Raw genomic sequence first — 19,368 nt, 5'->3', positions numbered from 1 at the left:
TTCAGTGTGTTTTTTTACTAGTCTGGATAGATCTCATTTTACTGCTCCCCTACATTGAATGTGACAGTCATAACTTTATATGTTTCACTCTATATGCATCCGAAGAAGTGGGTTGTAGCCCACGAAAGCTTATGCTCTAATAAATTTGTTAGTCTCTAAGGTGCCACAAGTACTCCTGTTATTTTTGAGTCATAACTTTGTTCTTATTCTATTAGTGATGTTTAGTATCAGCAGGAAAACAACCTTCCGTTCATTCAGCATTCAGGTTGTTCACTCTGGACCAAACCCTCCTTTTGTTGATGACACGTTGACTTCAGTGGGGTCAGGATTTGACCCTCGCTACAATAGGGGCCTGATCCAAAGCCTCATGAAGTCAACCAAAAGCCTTCCAATGACTTCAGTGAGATTTGGATCAGGCCCTAGAGCATATGACTTGAGTGTGTTGCCTCTTATTTTTGGCTCATACTTAAGCCAAACAACTTCCAGTTTTAAACAAGTCATCTCATTATACAAACCTAACACACAGGACAACCTTAAGCAAAAGCAAGGCAAGCGGCCACTTAGGGCTTCATGTCCTATAAAAGCTCTGCAGCTCACAAGCTAGACTTGTCCTAATCATTCTCCATTGGTAGCAGGCGTGGAATGGGAGGAAAAACTCAACAGGACAGGCTCTATCCCCTTCTCCCCCTTTGGTAGGGGGACTGGAGAAGGAAAGAACTCATGATCTGATCCTCCCCATTCCTGGCAGTTTACGGCCCTTCTCTTGATTGAAGGAAGAATGGTCTTATGGTAAAGACAAATGGTGGGAATCAAGAGGCTTTGCTTCTCTGCAACTCGTTTACTGTGCAACTTTTAGCAGATCACTTAGGCCCAACATTTTCAGATGTGTCTACCAATCTGGGGTGCCTTCAGTGAAGTAACTGAGCAATGGAGATGTTCAGTAACACTAGTAATCGAGCCCAAAGTGCCTCAGGTTAGATATCCAACAGCGGGAGTGCTCAAAATTAGTGTCTACAGTTAGTCAAAATATTTTGAATGGGATGGGGCAAAAACCCTCTTTTTTTCTACATCAACTTTTTGTGGCAAAAATAATTTTTTGAAAATGTTCACTAATTTTTTTATCTATCTTATTTAAAATGTTTATTGAAATTTTCAAAAAAGTTGCATTTAAATTTTGAAATAAAATGTTTGGGAACAAAACCTATCATGTGACTAAGCTGACCAAAAATAATTATTAAAATATATTTCTTATTTCAAAAATGGAAAATGATAAATTAAAAAATGAGAAAAAACATATTTTTCACAATAAATAAAAATTAAAACAGTGAAGAAAATTATTCAAACATTTTTGTAGTTTTTTTTTTTTTACCAGCTCTCTTCATGATGCTTTAAAAAGTGCTGGCTTCCTGTTCCTCACTTTCCCATCTTATAAGATCATGAATCATGTCTACTTCACAGAGATGCTGGGAGATTAATTTAAATATATATTTCTAAAGGGCACTGAGATCCTTTGATGTAAGCTGCTATATAGTATTCATTTTATTTTGAATACACGTAATGCAGTGGGAAACACTGGAGTACCAGGACATACTGCCTGTGCACTCACTATGATGACAGAGAATGGACTCTACATTAGTAGGTCTTTTTTGGGAGGGGATATCTAGTTTTTACATGAAAGAAGATTTAATATAATGTGGATTTATTATTAATAATTAGATTGCAAAATATAAATTACTATTTACATTATCAAAGTCCTCAAAAGTTCTCTCATTCTCATTCAAATCCCTCAACATTCACTACTTCTGAGAGTCTCGCAAAGTACAATTATTTTTTAAATCCTTTAATTATTCCTTTATTTTGGGTTCCCCACTGAATGTTGTTTTCTTTGCGACTATCTTTTAAACCATGATTCTGTGAACACTTAAGCACATGGTTAAAAAGATGGGTGTTTGACTTCAATGGAACATGCTTAAATTTAAGCTCACGTCTCTATCTGCAAATTCAGAGACACAAGACCTGATTCAAAACAGACTGAAGTCAATAGGAGTCTTTCAGTTGTCTTCAGTAGGCTTTGGATCAGGTGCTGTGACGCAGGGACTGTCTGTATATTTGTCATTAGCACAGCACCAAACACATTGATGAATCTAAACATATAATGAAAAATAATGATCATAATCACAGATGCATCTGAAGCTGTGATCTCCTTGGAGCAGAGAATCTGTTGTATTTCTGTTTGGAAAGTGCCTTACACATCTTGGGTGCTAAAAGAAACAAATAATAAATAAATAATATAATAATGATAATAAAAGACTTTTCTGTCTTTAACTAATATGATCCTCAGGAAGAGTTCCTCAGTTGGCATAAATTGGCTTCACTGACTTCAATAAAGCTACACCACTTTGCGCCAGCGGAGGATCTGAGAAGCCATGAGTGAGGTTGAAATGAATTACCCCTTTAGCTTGCACGTGTGAGGGACTTGGCTGGCTGGCTGTAGCAGGGGCTAAGGAAATATGTTTGAGGGAGCAGGGGAGAGGGACTGGGAAGGTAAATTAGAGATGGAAACAAGTTTTCTGATCTTTAGCACCTCAGTGATAAACACTGCAGATAAATACACTCTATGGCCTTGTCTACACTGGCAAGTTTTTGTGCAGTAAAGCAGCTTTGAGTGATGTAACTCCCGAGGTGTACACACTGCCAAGCCACTTAGTGCGCAGAAACTGTGCAGTTGCAGCGCTGTAAAAAAACCACCCTGATGAGAGGTGTACAGCTTTCTGCGCCAGGGCTACAGCACCACAGTGCCCGTGTAGACACCCTGGTCGATTACAGTGCTGTGATTAGCCTCCAGGAGGTGTCCCACAATGCCTGTTCTTGCCTCTCTGGTTATCGGTTTGAACTCTACTGCCCTGCCCTCAGGTGACCAACCGTGAGCCCCAACCCTCAAATTCCTTTGGAATTTTCAACGTCGCCTTCCTGTTTGCTCAGTGAAGCGGGTAGTGGTCTCAGCGCATCTTTCCAGGTGGCCCTGCCTGCTCCACGCACCAGGCAATCCCCAGCTGCTGGACCTCATCAGCATTTGGGGTGAGGAGGCTGTCCAGTCCCAGCTGCGTTTCAGCCGTAGAAATTATGATACCTACGGACAGATTTAACGATGCATGACAGAAAGGGGCCATGACCGGGACACACTGCAATGCAGGGTCAAAGTGAAGGAGCTCCGGAACGCCTACCACAAGGCGCAGGAGGCAAACCGCCGCTCTGGTGTTGCACCCACAAGCTGCCAGTTCTACGAAGAGCTGGACATGATACTCGGTGGCAACCCCACCTCCATTGCGAAGGCCATTGTGGATACTTCGGTGGCTCACGTGCCAGTCGAGAGTGGACCAAGCCAGGAGAAGGAGATCTTGGACGAGGAGGGGGATGGGGACCCACAGGCAGAGGATGACTCAGAGGCCAGAGATGCATGCAGCCAGGAGCTCTTCTCTACCCCGGAGGAGGCTACCCAGTCACAGCTGTCAGAGCTTGGCGAAGCGCAAACAGGAGAGGAGGCCCCTGGTAAGTGGCTTTGATTTTGGGAATCGCTGAAGCGAGTTGTTGGAGGCAGGAGGGTTACAGAAAGCTTGTGTCTATATGATGCACGTACCACCACATGCCTAGTCTGAACGGCGGAACAGGGTGACTTTCTGCGTGATGTCATGATGCATTGTGCGGCCGAAAACCAAGAATTGAAGGAGTGGCGGGACAGCGAGAAGAGGGACCGAAAGGAGAATGCTGCGCACCAGAATGAAGCCACAGAGCGGCTCTTAAACATTATGGAGTGCTAAGTGGACACGCTCCAGGCGATACTAGCACTGCAAACTGAGCAGCTCCGTGCCCGCCTTCCCCTGCAGCCACTATCGCAAAACTCTTTCCCATGTGCCCCCCAGACACCGCCAACACACTCTTATTAAACTCCTGGCTCCAGTCTGTACCCGCTGCATTCCACTCCTACCCCGTCACAGTCCAGCACTGCGGACTCTCAGTACCCACTGCACTCAACACCCATCCCTCTGCAGCTTAGCCCTGCTGAACTACAGTACCTGCTCCATTGTACTCTAGAGGACAAGGTTGCATATGATACCTGGACATAGACAAATCTTTAACCGTCCTGGGACCCCACCTCCTACTGGGACCTTCCCTTCCCTCATCCTCCACAGTGCTGATGTGTTTTTTTGTTTGCCTCTCTCCTCCAGTTGTTGTTTTTTAATAAAAGGATTGTTTTGGTTTGAAAGCAATCTTTATTCCATTAACTGAAAGCAAACTGAGCCCTGCGAAGCAACAGGCAATTTTCTTAAACCTTCACAGTGCATCATCTACACCAATCACAGTCATCTCCTAGCATTACAAGCACTGCACTCCCGAGCATAGCAACAAATATTAGTGGAATTCAGCTTCAAATTTCTGCCTCAAGGCATCCCTGATCCTTATGGCCGCACGCTGTGCCCCTCTAATAGCCCTGGTCTCTGGCTGTTCAAATTCAGCCTCCAGACGCTGAGCCTCAGCGATCCATCCCTGAGTGAAGCTTTCACCCTTCCCTTCACAAATATTATGGAGCGTACAGCACGCAGCTATAAGCATAGGAATATTGTCATTGGCCAGGTACAGCCTCCCATATAGGCAGCACCAACGGGCCTTTAAACGGCCAAAAGCACACTCAACAGTCATTCTGCACTTGTTCAGCCTGTTGTTGAACCATTCCTTGCTGCTGTCAAGTTGCCCCGTGTATGGCTTCATAAGCCATGGCATTAAGGGGTAGGCGGGATCTCACAGGATCACAGTGGGCATTTTGACTTCCCCTACGGTGATCTTCTGGTCCGGGAAGAAAGTCTCTGCCTGCAGCTTCTTGAACAGGCCAGTGTTCCGAAAGATGCGTGCGTCATGCAACTTTCAGGACCAGCCTTTGTTAATGTTCGTGAAACGCCCATGGTGATCCACAAGCATCTGCAGAACCATAGAGAAATACCCCTTCCGATTAATGTATTCGGTGGCTAGGTGGTCTGGTGCCAGAATTGGAATATGCGTGCCATCTATCGCCCCTCCGCAGTTAGGGAAGCCCATTTGTTCAAAGCCATCCACAATGTCACTCACATTGCCCAGAGTCAAGGTCTTTCAGAGCAGGATACAATTAATGGCCCAGCATACTTCCATCAACACGCGTCCAACAGTCAACTTTCCAACTCCGAACTGGTTAGCAACCGATCGGTAGCAGTCTGGAGTAGCCAGCTGCCACAGTGCAATCGCCACACGCTTCTCCAACGACAGGGCAGCTCTCATTCTTGTGTCTTTGCGCCGCAGGGCTGGGGCGAGCTCATCACACAGTCCCATGAATGTGGCTTTCCTCATCCGAAAGTTCTGGAGCCACTGCTCATCATCCCAAATGTGCATGACGATATGACTCCACCACTCAATCCTTATTTCCCAAGTCCAAAAGCGGCATTCCACTGTGGTCAGCACCTCCGTGAATGCCACAAGCAATCTTGTGTTGTAGCTACTGAGATTGGTGAGATCAATGTTGAACTCCTCTTGCCTTTGTAGTTTAAGGAATAACTCCACTGCCACTTGTGACATGTTAGTGAGAGCAAGCAGCATATTGGTCAACAGTGCGGGATCCATTCCTGCAGACTGAAGAGGCAGGGCGCGCAGTACACAAACCTTTGAAAGATGGCGCCAAATGAGGATGGAAGGATAGGGATTGCTGGGATGCGAAGCAATGCATCATGGGGCATTGGGACAGGACCCAGGATGCCCCACGACCCCCTCCACCTTCCCACAACTCTTAGCGGCAGAAGAGGAAGAGCTGGTCTGTGGGATAGCTGCTCAGAGTGCACCGCTCCGAATATCGCTGCAACTGCCGCAAGTGTGAACACGCTATTGAGCAGGCAGCTGACAGTGTGAACACACAACAGCAGTGTCCCTTCAGCGCTCTCTGAGCGGCGCTGTAACTCTGCCAGTGTAGACATACCCGAAGGGTTACACTGAGTGAACTCTTCACACTGCACATCGGCCCAGAAAAGGCAAGCGGCTCGGAGGGACGGGAAAACAAAGCTTTGTGGCAGCATGTGAAGCCACTCCGGTCTCTATTCCCGCAGTTCAAAGTGACCAAAGGGTAGGCTTTAGGCAAGTGTTATCGCTGTAAAGTGACCCAGCACCTAGCTTAGACCGAAGAATCGGAAAGGGGGAGCAAATTAATCTTAAGTAAAACTGTGGGACCTACAGGAACTGAGACAGCTGGTGAGGGGAAGAGCATCGGTTTTCTTGTAACTGTCTAAAGAGAAAAAAACATTTTTGCCATTGATTTGAAGGAGAGGCGGCTTGTAGGGCCTGATCCAAATCCCACTGAAATCAATGGAAAGAGTCCCATTGATTTCAATTGGAGCTGCCCCAGTCCCTCAGTCTCTGACCCTAAAAGACTAACACATGTACTTAACGTTATGTTGTGAACAGTCTCGTTGACTTCAATGATTGCAAAATCTTGCTGAGGGAGGGACTGTGTTGTCTATGCCTTGCACAGCACTGGATGCAGTGTTGGCATTAAAGGTATAATAACATTGTGCCAGAGTGAATCCTACCCTTAGCTTTTCTAGGACTTTTCTATGACTCTTCTACATTCACCTTGGGTGACATAGGCAGATGGTGTGATGTCGCTATTTGTGAAGTAACGTCCTCACTGACAGCAAATGAAACAAGACTGGTGCAAAGGAGTGGGCAGTAAAGACAAGCAGCATTGCAAACAGTGATGTACTAATAGTCAGGAAGCATTCAAAAAGACATTTGGGTCTAAATTTTCAAAACTGGCCTGGAAGACCCTGATCCTGTAAATTATTCCAACAGATGGACTTCTGAGCCTGCACAGCGCCCCAATGACTTCATGGGGGGCTCTCTACAGGCACACAGACCCATGCGGGCTACCTTTCAGGATCGGGGCCTAATTCTGGATAACCATCTTTAGACCCCTGCTATTCTCATTGACTTCCACTGGAGTTATCCGTGCTCTGTCCCATGATCCCTAAAGCTTAGCACCCAGACAGTGAGAGGCTCAAAATCAGAGGTGACTTTAAAAAATGTGGACCCCCATCTTAGTTCCTGAACAGATGTGGCAGGTTATGCAGATGTTTTTTCTCTTGTATCCTCATCTGTCTTTCCTATCTGCCTAGGTGGCTTTATATAACTCATAAAAACAAAAAACCTAAAGATATCTAAAGATGTCCAGTGGTTAGGGAGTTGGAAGACCCAGGTTTAATTCCCTGCTCTGCAACAGGCTTCCTGTGTAACCTTCGGCAAGTCACTTAGATCCAGATTTTTAAAGCTATTTAGACGTTGCTGCACTTAGCATTGTAATGCCTAACTGATTTAGGAGCCTAAATCTCATGAGATCAAGGATCCTAAATCAGTTAGGTGTTGCAATGCTGAGCACAGCAAACCCTAAATAATGTTTAAAATGTGGGCCTTAGTTTCTCTATACCTCAGTTCCCCATTATCTGTAAAGTGGGGATAACGGCATTTCCCCAACTCACAGTGGTGTTGTGAAGATAAACAGAATAAAGATTACAAGGGCCTCAGATACTATAGTTATGTGGGCCATAAAAGTACCACAAATAGATAGATTTCTGACTATGGTATCTCATAATGTTCCTCTTTGCTTGTTAGGCAGCATGTTGGTGTAGTTGATTTTTCTTAGATTGTCATAAAGGTATTTGAGATACCTTAAAGGGGCCTGATTTTCAGGAAGTGCTGACCACCCAACACTATCCAAAAATCAGGACCTTTTATGGTCTCTCAAGTTGGGCACCCAAAAATTGAGGCACCCAAAATCACCAGTCACTTTCGAAAATATGGCTCAAAAGATTATAGGAATCTGGGAGTTCACATGAATAAGAAGCAAAGTGAAAAGTGATTTTGATTTTGAAAATTCCTTCTGTTATTAGTTTTTTATTAATAACAGAGATATGGGGTTACGCTTTGATTTTAATTAGAAAAGATGGGTTTGCAATATATGGAGCACAAAAATAAAATGTTGAAGAAAGAAAATCTGTGGGTCTTTACCTACTACTTTAGTTCTTCAATATTAATTTGAAATTTTAGTTGAACATTTCCCCCCAAAATACTACTACATTAGTACCTTTTTCGATGGAGTGAAACTCAGATAAAGAATAGTCTAATGTATCTTCAAAAATATCTTTTGTTCCATGTGCATTATATTTGCAATTTACATGGGGATTTGGAACAGCAGCTCCATGGGAGTTACTTACTTTGGATGGACTCCTCTAAAGCTGAGTTTACACAGCTGTGGAAAGAAAACCTAGCAGGGATCAATTAAAAAGTGCAACACAAATCCTTAGGCAGGCATTCCCAGGCAGTCCTGCTGTTGAGACAGCCACTATACACAGAGAATGAGTGCTCTAACTGTATTAAACTTAGTCCTAACCAAAATAAGCTTTTACTAATTTTCCCCTTTTAGGGGACATAAAGAGCTGCCTTTGTCATTTAAAGTCTATGCTGACTAAGCCTCATAGAAACAGAACTTTAAGGAACCAAGGCAATTAAATCCATTTAGAGAGGTCAGAAGAGCCTTAGCATTTTAGACATGATGGACTTGTATGGTCTGTGCTTCTCATTCAGGTGAACTCCCAGATTATGGGCTGATAGGATGCATAATAAGTCAATGAGGCTTTCAAAGGTCACCTTTGTTTTTTGCTGATAGCAGAGTGATGGTGACATCGTAGCAGGTCACAAATGTGCTGGATTTACCTGCACCTCTCATTACTGAACAACTCGAGTCACCAAGCAAATGAGACCCCAGACACACTGTCTCTGTGTGGGACATATTTATTACCAACCTGCAGAATTTTTACACACAAAGAAGGCCCTGGGGAATGTAAAGCCTCGACAAACTGATGCAAGGAGAGGAGGGGTATAAATAAGCAGACAGCTGAAGAGCCTAAAGTCTCACTAACTCACCAGCACATCAATAATACAATAATGTCATCAACTCACTGTAGACTCTGAACAATGCTTTTTCTATTGTTCAGTTAATTAGTAAAAGAAGAGATTAAGGGGTTTAATCGCTCTCTCTCTCTACCTGGAGAGGGTGTTGAGACAGATAGATGGACAGATAGATAGACTATGATCATATAAGAATTACTGAGGATGTTAGTTTGGGCAGCTTTTGTCTCCAACCACCATTCACTGTGTTACTGTGAACACTAAAGGGTCATCCACACCAGTGCAAACTTGACTATACTAGTGAATGAAGGGAGGTAGGAGGATATGAATTTTAAGCAGTTTCCTGAATGAATGCAACACTGTATTTTCCCCCTGTTCTCCTTATGATGACAATTCACGGAAGATAACCTTCTCCACTGAAAAGCCCTGAAGGAAAGTTAGTTTTTACCATAGCAAATGCAAGAAAAAGAAGAAAGAGGAAGCTGAGGAGGGGAGGAATTAATTCAATGTCAAACTTTTCCCTTTCCTTTGAAATAACACCATATTAGGAAACCTCCTTAAAAGCTCAACTGAAATGGGGCTAAGTTGTTACCAGATGCTGTAAACCTCTCACTTTTTTTTTTTTTTTTTTTTGGTAGATGTCTGTGAATGGCTTCACCCCCATAAATCAAACCTTCCTGCAATTATCACTCTGACTGGATAGCAGTGGGCTGACTTGCCATTGTTGTTTCCCGACTGGTATCTGCACTACATCAGGTTGCACTGTCCTTGATAAATTTAACATTGCTTTATCAATGAGCTTTGTCTCCCATTTTACAAGTCATTGTCTTTAGGATGCGAAGTTGTAAAGCAAATCATTTTATTTCCTTCGCATTCCTTTACATCCTCATCCTTTTAGTGGGATCCCTTTCCTGGGTGGCTCCCACTGAGATAAGTGGGAGTTGGAAGCATTCAGTACCTAGTGGGATAGGGTCCTGTTGCTGCTTTTGTATGTTGCCCTTAGGAAATTTATCAAGGCTACCTGCAGAAATGTGGATCCATAACATATTTCTGGCCTGTGCGTGTGAAGGTAACGTGCTCATGTCACTTGTCACAACTCATATTTGGGTTAAAACATGCAGGCTGAGGCTTTAGACATTAGTTTTTACATCTGTACTCTCATAATGCAGCCACTGAGACTGTCTCACATCTGTACCAATCTGAGAGTGGCAGGCCCAGCGAAACCATAAAAGCAGACCCAGTGAAAAGTTTCTCATCGACTTGAAAGTCCTTCAGGACACAATCCCCTGGCCTGTTTACAATTCAATCCAAGTAAACATTTCATAAAGCCCGAATTGCATCTGATCTCCGAACTGGTCACCTGAAAGGAAACGTTCCTGACATCCATGCACAGAACTTACACAGAAAGTTTTACAGACTGCCTGACACGCTGTCCCGCAGCAAAAACACTAACGGGAAGTTGTGTGACATTTCAGCAGGGCTGCCTCAACCACAATTAGCATTTCAGAGCTGGGCTCAGGTGCTGTCTCAAGTTAGGTGATTTGTTCTAACCAGCACAGCAATGCTTCGTTCAGCAGAGATACCAGGACACAATCCACAGGAAACACAAGGAGTTTAAAACAACACACACAGTGGCTGTAAAACTGAAGCAGAAAGTCATCAAACACATGGTGAATTACTATTCAAAGTCCAGGAGACAAACCAAACCTGCATCCTACAGGCCCACACACAACTTGTAAAACAAGCAAGCAGTAAAGTAGGTAGAGAGAATAACTCACCATTGGCAGGTACACAGAGGTTTCCAGAGCCACTTTTAACTAAGAATGAATTAGGGACAAACTCTTCCTCAGAGTCAGAGTCCTGGGTTGGCTGGGCCACACCATTGCCTAGCAACCTTCTCTGGCTCTCATTGGCCGCAGGGGGAGGGGGAGGGGAAGGGGACTGCTCAATAGGGGTTGATGAAGCAGATGAACAATGCAAAGGAGGACCTGTGAACCACAAACACAAACACAGACAGAAAAATAAAAATTTATAAGGCACACAAGGAAAATCAACAGAAAACATGCACAGTGGGGGGGGGGGGAGACTTTCAAAAACAGGACATACTGCACATATTTATTAACATATGTGTCAATATGCACGGTGTGTGAAGTTACACACTGCATATGCATGTCTCTATATTTATGTATATATATATATATATAGACACATATACATACACTTAAATATGAATATGTTGTACAGTGTGCTTCTTACAAATCCTGTAATTTCCAATCTAATGTAGAACGAATGTCTCTAATGAAATGTACACTATCAACAAATTTAGCCTTTTTTTCAAGTTTTACTAAATTTATCACTAGATATGCTTTTGTGATTTCTTAACAATTATTCAGAACCGTTCTTGGTTTGGATGTAATCATTCCTCTGTACTGTTTATAACCCAAAGCGCCCTTACTCACATGAGTAAAGGGGGGCAGGAAAGACTCGAACGCTGCAGTGATGTGCTAGTGCATGTCAGCACACCAATGAAACTGACTAGCAACAGGCTAGAATACAAGTAAATCCAGACAGTATAATTTCATGAAGTCAAGAGAGAGGCAGTATAATAAGTAGTATTTATATTGGGCCACTCCTGACTCAGGAAAAGCTCCTATTGATCTCAAAAGAAGTTAAATTGGGCCCAAAGTGAGTATTTAGGCCCCAATTCTGCAAACACACTGCAAAGAGTTTGCAGGATCTGCATCTTAATACTTAACGAAAGCAAAAATATTTCAAGCAGATTTTCAAACAAAACAATCAAATCAAAAATCCCAAGTGACTAAAAGAAAGGCTGTTATATTTATTCAAGCCTGATGTCTGAATATGTGCAGTACATCACTAAAAACAGAGGGAATATAAACACAAACATATAATAAGTTAAAATACAGGACAATGCATTTAACACTGATTTTTTTCCTTGAAACACATCCTATGAAAGTAATAATGATAAATCTGTCACACTTTCCAAATACTGAAAAATCATCATGAGAAATCCATGAAAATTTCTCAGTGCTGAAAAATCAGCATGGAAACTCAGTCAAACTTTCTAAAAAAAATGTTTTTTAAAAGCTTTACTTGACCATAACAAAAATACATGCCACATCATGGTTGCACAGTATTTCTTATTAAACATAATGTTGTTTGCAGTGTTGCTGTAGCTGTATTGGTACTAGGATATTAGAGAGACAAGGTGGGTGAGGTAATATCTTTTACTGGACCAACTTCTGTTGGTGAAAGAGACCAGCTTTTGAGCTACGCAGAGCTATGCTTCAGGTCTGAAAAAGGTACTCAGAGTGTCACAGCTAAATACAAGGTGAAACAGATTGTTTAGCACAGTGGTCCCCAACCTTTCAGTGTGGCGGGCGCCGGACGACTAGCCGCCGAACAACGCAGCCGCCGGAGAAGCAGCCGCTGAAATGCCGCCGAGAAGCGGCAATGTCAAGAAGCGTCGCCACCGAAATGCCGCCGAGAAGCAGCGTCATCAAAAGGGTCGCCACCGAAATGCCGACAAGAAGCAGCGGCATTTCGGCAGCGACACTTCTTGACGTTGCCGCTTCTCGGCGGCATTTCGGCGGCTGCTTCTCCGGCGGCCGCGCTCCCTTGTCAGTAGGCGGGCACACATGGCGCCCGCGGGCACTGCATTGGGGACCACTGGTTTAGCATAAGTAGTTAACATATTCTAAAGGACTTTTCAGTATGAAGTGGCCTGTTAACACCCCTGCAGTCACAGGACCAAAAAGGGGGGTTAATGGGGTACAGATTGTTGTCATAAGCCATAAATCCATGATTTTTAGTGAATAGCAAAGTTATGAATTTAAGTTCCCAGGCTCATCATTTGAAAGTGCTGTGCAGGTTTCCTTTGAGGACAAGGACTGGGAAGTCAGATATGGAGTGATCCTTTTGTGAAAGTGTTCACTGATGGGTGATATGGTGTTTTTGTCTTTTATCCTTTTTCTGTTTGAGTTCATTTGAGAGTATAATGATTCTCTGGTCTCACCCAGGTAACACTAATATGCCTCAAACTCTCCTCACTGTGCCTAGGTCAGGCAGCACACGTTGAACATATAATCATACAGTATATCTAGAGCCCAATAAGACTGACCAGTAGGCATAATGATCTGAAAAGAAGGCCTAAATTCAAAATGTCAACATTTTTGTCAGTTTATGTCAGATGGTTTATGTTATATATATATACACACATACGTATAACATTATACTATACACACACACACACACACACACACACTATATATATATATATATACTGCAGTTCATTAGATTTTATTTTCTCTGATACTGAAAGATTGGTTAGTGAAAAGAAAAACGTGTGGACCCCCCCCTTGACAATACTGATTTTAATCATCTGCCCCCTTATGGCTTTCACACTAAACTTTCCACAGACTTCAATGGGAGTTACACGTGCCTTAAGCAGTACATGATCAGACCTTTAATATGAAAGATTCAACTGAAATCATGCAGCAATTTGCAGGTCACCGGCAAATATTGCTGTGTGTCCTGAAAAACCCCATCTTATGCATATGGATGCAACAGAGGATTCTACAAGCTACAGGATGAAGATGTGTACCAGTCATTTAAACTCATAGCAGCATGACTTGTTATACAGGGCATATAACCACTTCATATTACACATATCAACAATTGTTATGTATATAAGTCAAACATATCTGACAGCCTCATCAAAGAGAATTATCTACATTTAATAAATAAAATTTGATCAGTAATACAAATAAATAAATAAATAATCTAACAAAAATAAAGCAAGAAGGAAATCCAAGATATAAGGGTAAATCCTGCTCACTTTCTCACCCAAGTAATACCATTAAAGACAATGGGATTACGTGCCTGAGTAAAGCGGGCAGGATTTGGCCCATATGCTTTCATTCTGGCAGCCAGAGCAAAATTTCTAATTGATTGGTACAAAACGAATCCACAGCAACACTGGGTTGCTATGGAACCAGAGCATGTAGGCCAAGTCTGTCTGCAACATGTGCTATTTCTCCCTCAAAAAATGATAAAACAGAAGGACTAGATAACCATTCATTACGCACAATCTTGCAATTTGGAAACTAACAGAAAAATAAAACCATATTCCAACTATGGGCCCCTTGGCACCAATTTATAACAATCCCACATATCCTCTTGTATTGAATAGTCAAATTATGCTCTTTGGATTTGAGGCAGGAACAATGTAATTTGAATAGATCTGTATGAATGGTATGTTACTTTCTCTGGGTCAGAGAGGGCTAGCAAACTTATGTGCCAATATTTCCGATTAAGACATTTTTGGAACAATCAGAGAAAGATATGCTAAGACCTCTAGCAGATCTATAGAATTTATTAAGAAACACAAACTTTGAAAATGGATTAACAGAAATGTTCTATTTCCCTACTTAACTAAACAACCCCACAAAATGTATACAACCGCTTTATCACTAGGAGAAAAGACAGCCCAAAACAGACACAACGTAGTCTGAGGAAAAGGTAAAACAAATAATATGCAATACTTCCGTTTACACTATGCATTTGGGTATAATCCTGCAAAACATGGCGCATCTCCTAAGAGTAGGGTGACAAAACGTCCTGTTTTTAAAGGGACAGTCCCATATTTAAGCCCTCCTGCAGGTGTCCCGACTTTTTCTTAAAAACAGGCAAATTGTCCCATATTTTCTGTCTCCCCCTCATCAGTACTGGCGGATCCTGCTGCTGGCCAGATCCCTGCTCGCCAGCCCACCAATGGTGAGTGTGTTTGTCTGTGGGGGGGTTTCCAGTGGCCGACAATGGGAATAGGTGTGCAAGGCTGGTGGCGGGGAGAAGATGCAGCATATAGGGCCGGCTGCTCCCCCTGCTGGTCCATCAGGGCCCCCCCCCCCCCCCGTCCCATTTCTGGCAAGTGCTGGCTGAGCACTGCGAGCTGTGGCGGCCAGTGAGTGTGAGCAGGTGCCAGGCGGTGGCTGGTTACGTGTCGCCTCTGCTGCCCACCCATTGGCCCTTTATGTGCTCTCCCTCTCACTGTCCTCTCCCTGCTTTGCCGCTTCATCCCCATAACCCCCTGGTGAGGCACATCCCACTCCCAGCGCTGTGCGGAGAACCAGCCCCTGGTCGGAGTGCTCAGCTCACCAACAGCCTGGCCGGCAGGCTCCTTCCTTCCCCCACTGCCTCTGGCTAGACCGGCACCCCAGGAAAGCCCAAGACCCTCCAGCCGAGGCACAGGCCAGGAGGAGCCAAGCCCTGCATGTGCCAAAGCCCTGCACAGCACTGGCATGGGGAAGCCTCTCTGCCCCTCAGTTAAGCTCTGGAGTGGCGGGGGGGGGGGAGGGGGAAAGCAATTTCCAGCCTGTTCAAACCCCAGCCCTGCAGGCTCTACAGCAGCCCCCCAATCAGGGGCTTAGAACCCTCTTCACCTGCCCCATCCCCCCCCCCCCCTGGGTCCTGCCCCAGGGAGCATGGGGCTGCTCCATCCCCATGGCACTCACCCCTGCTGAGCCACCTCTCTGGCCCGGTTTGCTGAAACCCCTGCAGTCAGGTTCCCTGGTGCACAATGCATCCTTAGGACTTAACCCCTTCCTGCCCGTGCTGTAGCCAGGGGACAGGAGGTGGCTGGGTTATGTCAGTGACCAGGAGCAGCCTGGAGGTGTTAGCTGCCTTTCAACACTGTGGGGGTAGGAAAGGACAAGCTGCTTCCAGCCACCACGGGCGGGGGTGGGGGCGGGAAATGAGCTCTGCAAAGACACAGGCCAGGTCATCCCTTCCCCCACTCCTCCTCCCCTGTGGCTGTAAGCCTCTCCCCTCCCGTCCTGTCCCTTCCCTCCTGCACAGTGCCAAAAGGCTGCTGCTGGCCACATTCTGGTGTGAGCCCTGGCAGAAATCTAGGGGAGGGGCATGAGACCCTGCGTGCCTCCCCCCATGTTGCTATGGGAAGACATAGCGCCAGGTACCAGGAGAGGTGGCTTCGTCCCAGGGGCCCAGCCAGGCCTGGAGGGCAGTTTGTGCCAGGCAGGGAGGGTCAGGTCGGTCAGTCACCTTCCCTGTGTGAGAGAGGTGTATGGGAGTGTGTGTGTGTCACCCCTTCCCGTGTGAACCCTAAAGCCTTAAAGATAAGAAAGTAAATAAAAACAATCCATCTACGCAGTATTTCTTTTTAACAGGGGCTCAGTCAACCTGATGTTAATTTGAACGTTCGTACTGCATAGTTCTGATTGATTGCCATTGAACTCGCTTGAATACGGGTAATTTTACCAGGTGTCCCGTATTCAGGATAGGGAAATATCATCACCCTACCTAAGAGGCAATGTACATCTTGCATAATCAGGCCCTTAGAAACTTTACCATACTAGACATCAAGACGTTATTCAAAATGGGCTGCATTAACTCTAACATATATTGGAAGTGTGATGATGTATATGAACTCCATACTGGCCACGAAGAGTTAATGAGCTGCTCTGGGCTCAATCAGCTTGGCGCTGCTTCACCTAAAACAGCTGTCAGGCTGGGCTGGGAGGTTAGAAGGAGAGAGTGAGCTGAATTGGGGACTGACCCGGAGGAAGGAGAGCACGCAGACTAGCAGCAACCATGGCATATGGTTCTCCTGTTGGGCCAGGAGCTGACTGAAGACTGCAGTCTACCAGGGCCACCCTGTTAGTTTGATTTGTTAGCAGGAACTTGTTGGTGGGTGTTAAGGCAACCTGCTGCAGCTGGGGTCTGACTGAAAGGAAAGGGGGTAAAAGCTGAGCTCAGCAGGGCCAAAGGTTCTTTTGATTTGTGTTTCTGTTGGACTTTGACTTAGGGACTCTGCTATCCTGGAAGGGGTTGACCTCTCTCAGTGACTTCGCCAAGAGGCTAAGACACATCCATAACTGAAGTGTCCGAAAGACTCTGTAGAGGGAACTGAGGCGAAGCTGCTGTAGTGCCATGCCATGCCTCAAGGAGGCATGCAGGGACGGCACCTCTGCCTCAGAGGGTTTGTCAGGAAGTGGGTAACTTGGGGCATTCGCACATGAAGTGTTATTTCCAGCTTCAGGAGACATACCTCCTGATTGAGCTAGTGTGCTATGAACAGTTTCTGTCTAAGACGGTAGGTATGTATTCAAGGTGGCTAGCCCCTCCCGCCGCGGTGCTGTGCTGCTATTTCTAGCACACTCGCTTGATCAGAGCTGGCGTGGATATATCTCCTTGAGCTAGGAGTTACACCTCTAGCTCCAAGTATAGACATACCCTTAGCAAAGCAAGGGACGTGTTAAGTTTTCCTGCATAGCTAGTTATTTCTTTAAGAAGCTTCAAACACCAGTTAAGTAAAGCATTGAAACGTGCTTTACTTTCAAGAACCACATACATCCATAGTTCATCTATGTTCAGGGCCGGCTCTAGGCACCAGCAAAACAAGCTGGTGCTTGGGGCGGCACATTTTTAGGGGCGGCATGGCCGGCGCCAGAATGCCGCCCCTAAAAATGTGCCCCGGCCGCCCTAGCTCACCTCCGCTGCCGCTCTCAAGCCTGGGAGGGAGGGGGAGCAGCGGCGCGCGAATCAGCTGTTTCGCGCGCCGCGGCCGCTCGGGGTCTCTCCCTCCCTCCCAGGCTCTCAAACCTGGGAGGGAGGGGGCGATCCCGAGCGGCCGCGGCGCGCAAAACAGCCGTTTCGCGCGCCGCTGCCACTCGGAGTCTCCCCCTCCCTCCCAGGCTCTCAAACCTGGGAGGGAGGGGAGATCCCGAGCAGCCGCGGCGCGCGAAACTGCCGTTTCGCGCGCCGCTGCTCCCCCTCCCTCCCAGAGAGCCTGGGAGGGAGGGGGAGAAGCGGTGCCCGCGCCGCGGCCACTCGGAGTCTCCCCCTCCCTCCCAGGCTCTCAAACCTGGGAGGGAGGGGGAGACTCTGAGTGGCCGCGGCGCGGGCGCCGCTTCTGCCCCTCCCTCCTAGGCTTGAGAGCCTGGGGGGAGGAGGCAGGGAAGGGGCGGAGTTGAGGCGGGGCTGGGGGTGGTGTAATTAAAAAACGGGGGGGGGGGGCAGCCAAAATTGTTTTCGCTTTGGGCGGCAAAAATCCTAGAGCCGGCCCTGTCTATGTTCAGAAAAACATTTAAATCCCATTGCCTTCAATAAGGCCTAAACAAATGTCTGAAACTAAGCACATGTGTAAGTGCTTTGCTGGAGCTTTCATATAGAATTCCAAGACCATTCTGACGAGTACAGGAAGTAATGAGGACATTAAAACTCACTGATCTAATAAAACAGACACATCTAGCAACAACCTGAAACATAGCATCCTTATTATTAAATTTACAAACTAACCCCCATAAGGACACTAGAGACTCTGTGTACCCTCTCCTACAGCAGGTAACCTATGTTATCTGTATATGGCTTCAAATTTATGTGAATACAATACCTCATATATTATGTATTGTGGCATATCCCCAAAAATCAAAAGTTCTCCAGAAATGGTTAGGAAAGTGAGTGCTGCCCAACGATGACTTTTCATGCTGCAAATACTGTAAGGCACCTGTTTCAATAGGGTTTAATGTTGGTCAAAATACGCAAAAGGGTATTGCCTGCAATAAAGAAATTAAGTAACATAAGATTTTTACCTGTCTATTGTCCCTTCTATAGCACCTTTCAGCTGAAGATCTCACGTCGCTTTACAAACACTGATTTCTGCCCAGTGATACTCCTGTGAGGTTGGGGGGGCGTTACTGTCCCTCTTTATAGATAAGGTACCTGAGTCACAGCATGCTTACGTCCCTTGCCCAAAGTCACACAGTGAGTCAGTGGCAGAAACAGAACGCAAAACTGCTATCAGTTCCATGTTCTAAAACATTTGACCAACCTCATTAGGGCCTCAAAGCCTGACCATTTCTCATCTTAAAAAAATATTGTTTTAATTAGCAAAAATATAAATACAAATAGAAAAATATGTAATCAGAAAGCAGAAAAAAGTATGGTCTCTTCTCTATAGAGAGAACATCTACACGTCTATAGTCTTAACGTTTACATGGCCCCGCAGTTCAGACTGCGGAGGTGTGAACTGCCACGCACATCAGCATGTTGTACTGTAACTCCCCCATGTGGATGCTGCAGGTGCAAAATAAAAGGTACTTTGAATCTATGACCTTTTAATCATACATTCATAGATTCCAAGGCCCGAAGAGACTATTGTGATCATCTAGTCTGACCTCCTGAATAATACAGGCCATAGAACTTCCCCAAAATAATTTCTAGAGCATAGTCCTCTTTAAACATGTTAGGATTTGTGGATTACCTCATGCCAGCTATAATGCTTGGTTTATTATATAGTCCTAAAAATGAAGTTTATAACAGCTATACGAGGGATCCTTAATTATACTGGCAATG

The 19,368-nt window shown here is 45.1% G+C and overlaps 1 protein-coding gene across 4 annotated transcripts in view; it reads right to left on the bottom strand.

Moving 5' to 3' along the window:
* TENM4 (teneurin transmembrane protein 4) overlaps positions 1-19,368 on the bottom strand; it is a 427,958-nt gene that overhangs the window by 307,258 nt on the left and 101,332 nt on the right. For 3 of the 4 annotated variants that reach the window (XM_065406791.1, XM_065406800.1, XM_065406809.1), the window contains exon 3: positions 10,755-10,964. The exons of the other annotated variant lie outside the window; for it this stretch is intronic. In XM_065406791.1, the coding sequence (XP_065262863.1) occupies positions 10,755-10,964 (210 nt within the window). The remainder of the gene's footprint in view (positions 1-10,754; positions 10,965-19,368) is intronic. 4 annotated transcript variants of the gene reach the window in all.

This window comes from Emys orbicularis, chromosome 1 (assembly GCF_028017835.1).
Source record: "Emys orbicularis isolate rEmyOrb1 chromosome 1, rEmyOrb1.hap1, whole genome shotgun sequence".
Taxonomy (NCBI): domain Eukaryota; kingdom Metazoa; phylum Chordata; order Testudines; family Emydidae; genus Emys; species Emys orbicularis.
This window is presented reverse-complemented; position numbering and strand designations above follow the sequence as displayed.